General features: G+C 46.4%; 1 protein-coding gene across 1 annotated transcript in view; it reads right to left on the bottom strand.

Moving 5' to 3' along the window:
• Positions 1–2,039, bottom strand: part of SGK2 (serum/glucocorticoid regulated kinase 2) — a 7,742-nt gene continuing 5,703 nt past the window's right edge. Inside the window, exons 9-12 of the mRNA XM_009994052.1 lie at positions 1,435–1,530; positions 1,001–1,156; positions 506–595; positions 1–293 (exon numbers count right to left, since the gene is read on the bottom strand). Of these exons, the coding sequence (XP_009992354.1) occupies positions 138–293; positions 506–595; positions 1,001–1,156; positions 1,435–1,530 (498 nt within the window). The 3' untranslated portion in view covers positions 1–137. The remainder of the gene's footprint in view (positions 294–505; positions 596–1,000; positions 1,157–1,434; positions 1,531–2,039) is intronic.

Here is a 2,039-nt window from a genome sequence, read left to right as displayed (position 1 = left end):
CAGTTAGTGTTTTAGTCCCAATTTCCTTAAACCATGAACAAAGAACAGTACCAAACTTTTATACAAAAAAAAGGAAGGAGCAAACATAAAAAACCACATTCAGTTAAAAACCTGGCTTCTCAAAGCCTTTATAAAACCTAGATGTCCTCTTCAGTTGGTGCATAGGAAAATCCTAAAAATGCATCTGAGGCACTGGAGCTGCTGGCTGCTAGGTCAGGCGTGTGAGTGATGGAGGCAGAGATGGCTTCTTGGGTGAACTCGGGATCAAAGTGTCTCAGATCAGCTGGACCAGCCTAAGCCAAGGAGCAGAGAGGCACATGATCATTGAGTGAGCAGACCCCAACCAGCCACTTGTGTTCAGACAGTCTAACAGCTCTTCCAAAAGTGTTATCTCCACTGCATTTGCAGTTCCTACTTAGGCATCCCTCACTGTCAGCAGAAGACATCAGGAGAGGATTATTTTTGTACCACTATGTAACAGATGCCAACAGAAATACCCACTTACCACATTGGGGTTAAATGGAGGAGTAATCCTCTTGTGGTACAAGTCATCCCAGTTTATTGGGCTGAAGAACACATGGTTCTTTATCTCAAGCTGCATAGAAAGTTGAGGGGACAGAGTCAGTCTTTTGCCAACCCTCCTTTTCCAGCACCTGCCAGCTGGTTTCATAGCATTAAGTGGTTAAAGCAAGACTTGGAGCTACCACATACCCAGGTGGGGCTCACGTAACATAATACACGAGGCTCAAAGTCCAGCAGTCCCTTGAAGGGAGATGACACCATCACACATTGGTGTCCTAGCTTGCCACCACACCTTGAATTGTATGTTTCTATTTGGAAATCCAAGTCAAACCCCTATGGCCCTTTCAGGGAGCTGGAGAGGCACCAGCATGCATAGAAAGCTTTTTTTCCAAGGCAGAGCTGTTATCATGAGAGAAAGGCTCAGAATAAAAAGCTCTCCCATCCATCCTCCCTCCTGATCCTAGTAGAGGCAACCTACAAAGTCTGTCTTGGCACCCAGCCTGCTCTTCTGGTCCTTGTGGAGAAGTCCCTGGAGGATGTCACAAGCTGCCACAGTCTTGGTCCCTTGGATCTGGAGTGGCTTGTGCAGGATGTTGTCATACATCTGAGATACATCCCGGCTATAAAAAGGAGGCTAATTCAAAAGAGAAGCAGCCAAGTGAAACATAAGCTCCCATAAGGAACCACACACCACAGGTCAAAATGAGTCCTACAGTGAGGAGATCATAGAATCTTAAGTGTAATAGATGAGGGAGACCTGCCTTCTGTCTGTTCAAAAGGGCAATGTTATTACTGAACCAGGTCATCTAAGTCAGGATTCAGTTGCCCGTGCCAGGTATCCTATGGACACCAGACCAACCTCACAGCACAACTTCTGAAAATAAGTTCTCCACAGACAGCTTCCCAACTTACCAGACCAAAGAGCATCTCATAGAGGACAGCTCCCAGGCACCACCAGTCAACTGTCCTGTCATACGGCTGCTTCTTCAGCACCTCAGGAGCCAAGTACTGGGAAGAGACAGAAGTGAAATTGAGTGAAATTATAAAGGAAGGGCTTTGCCCTCCAAAGTATGTAAACCTGGCTGAAGTGCAAGCTGAGCCACTGCACTAGGTAGCACACCAATGATGTTCTACTATGCTTCAGTAGACCCCCAACTTGCTTCAGAGCAACAGGTTTGAAAGACACCCACCCAAACCCCCAGAGTGTTTTTTCAGGCTACAGAAAATTCTCTTCCTATGGAAGAATTGTACTAGGATTTGCCACTCATCAAAACTCAGCCAGCACTCTTGTCCTGCACTGACACATTACACCTCTAAGAGGCTCCTTTGATTTTCAGAAAGCTGCAGTTTTCAGTCACAGTCTCTCCCAAGCAGCAAAACTACCAATAATCACCACCAAGGAGCAACAGGCAAGAAGTCAAGCAGCCTGCAGAGCAAGCACCACATCAAACCTGGTCTCACACAGGATTATCTCCATGTACTATCTGGCTCCCCATCCAGGGCAGGTACAAAAAACA

This window comes from Chaetura pelagica, unplaced genomic scaffold, assembly GCF_000747805.2.
Source record: "Chaetura pelagica isolate M959 unplaced genomic scaffold, ChaPel_1.0 scaffold143, whole genome shotgun sequence".
NCBI lineage: Eukaryota > Metazoa > Chordata > Aves > Apodiformes > Apodidae > Chaetura > Chaetura pelagica.
Note: the sequence above shows the minus strand (reverse complement) of the source record. Positions and strands in the feature narration are given on the sequence as shown.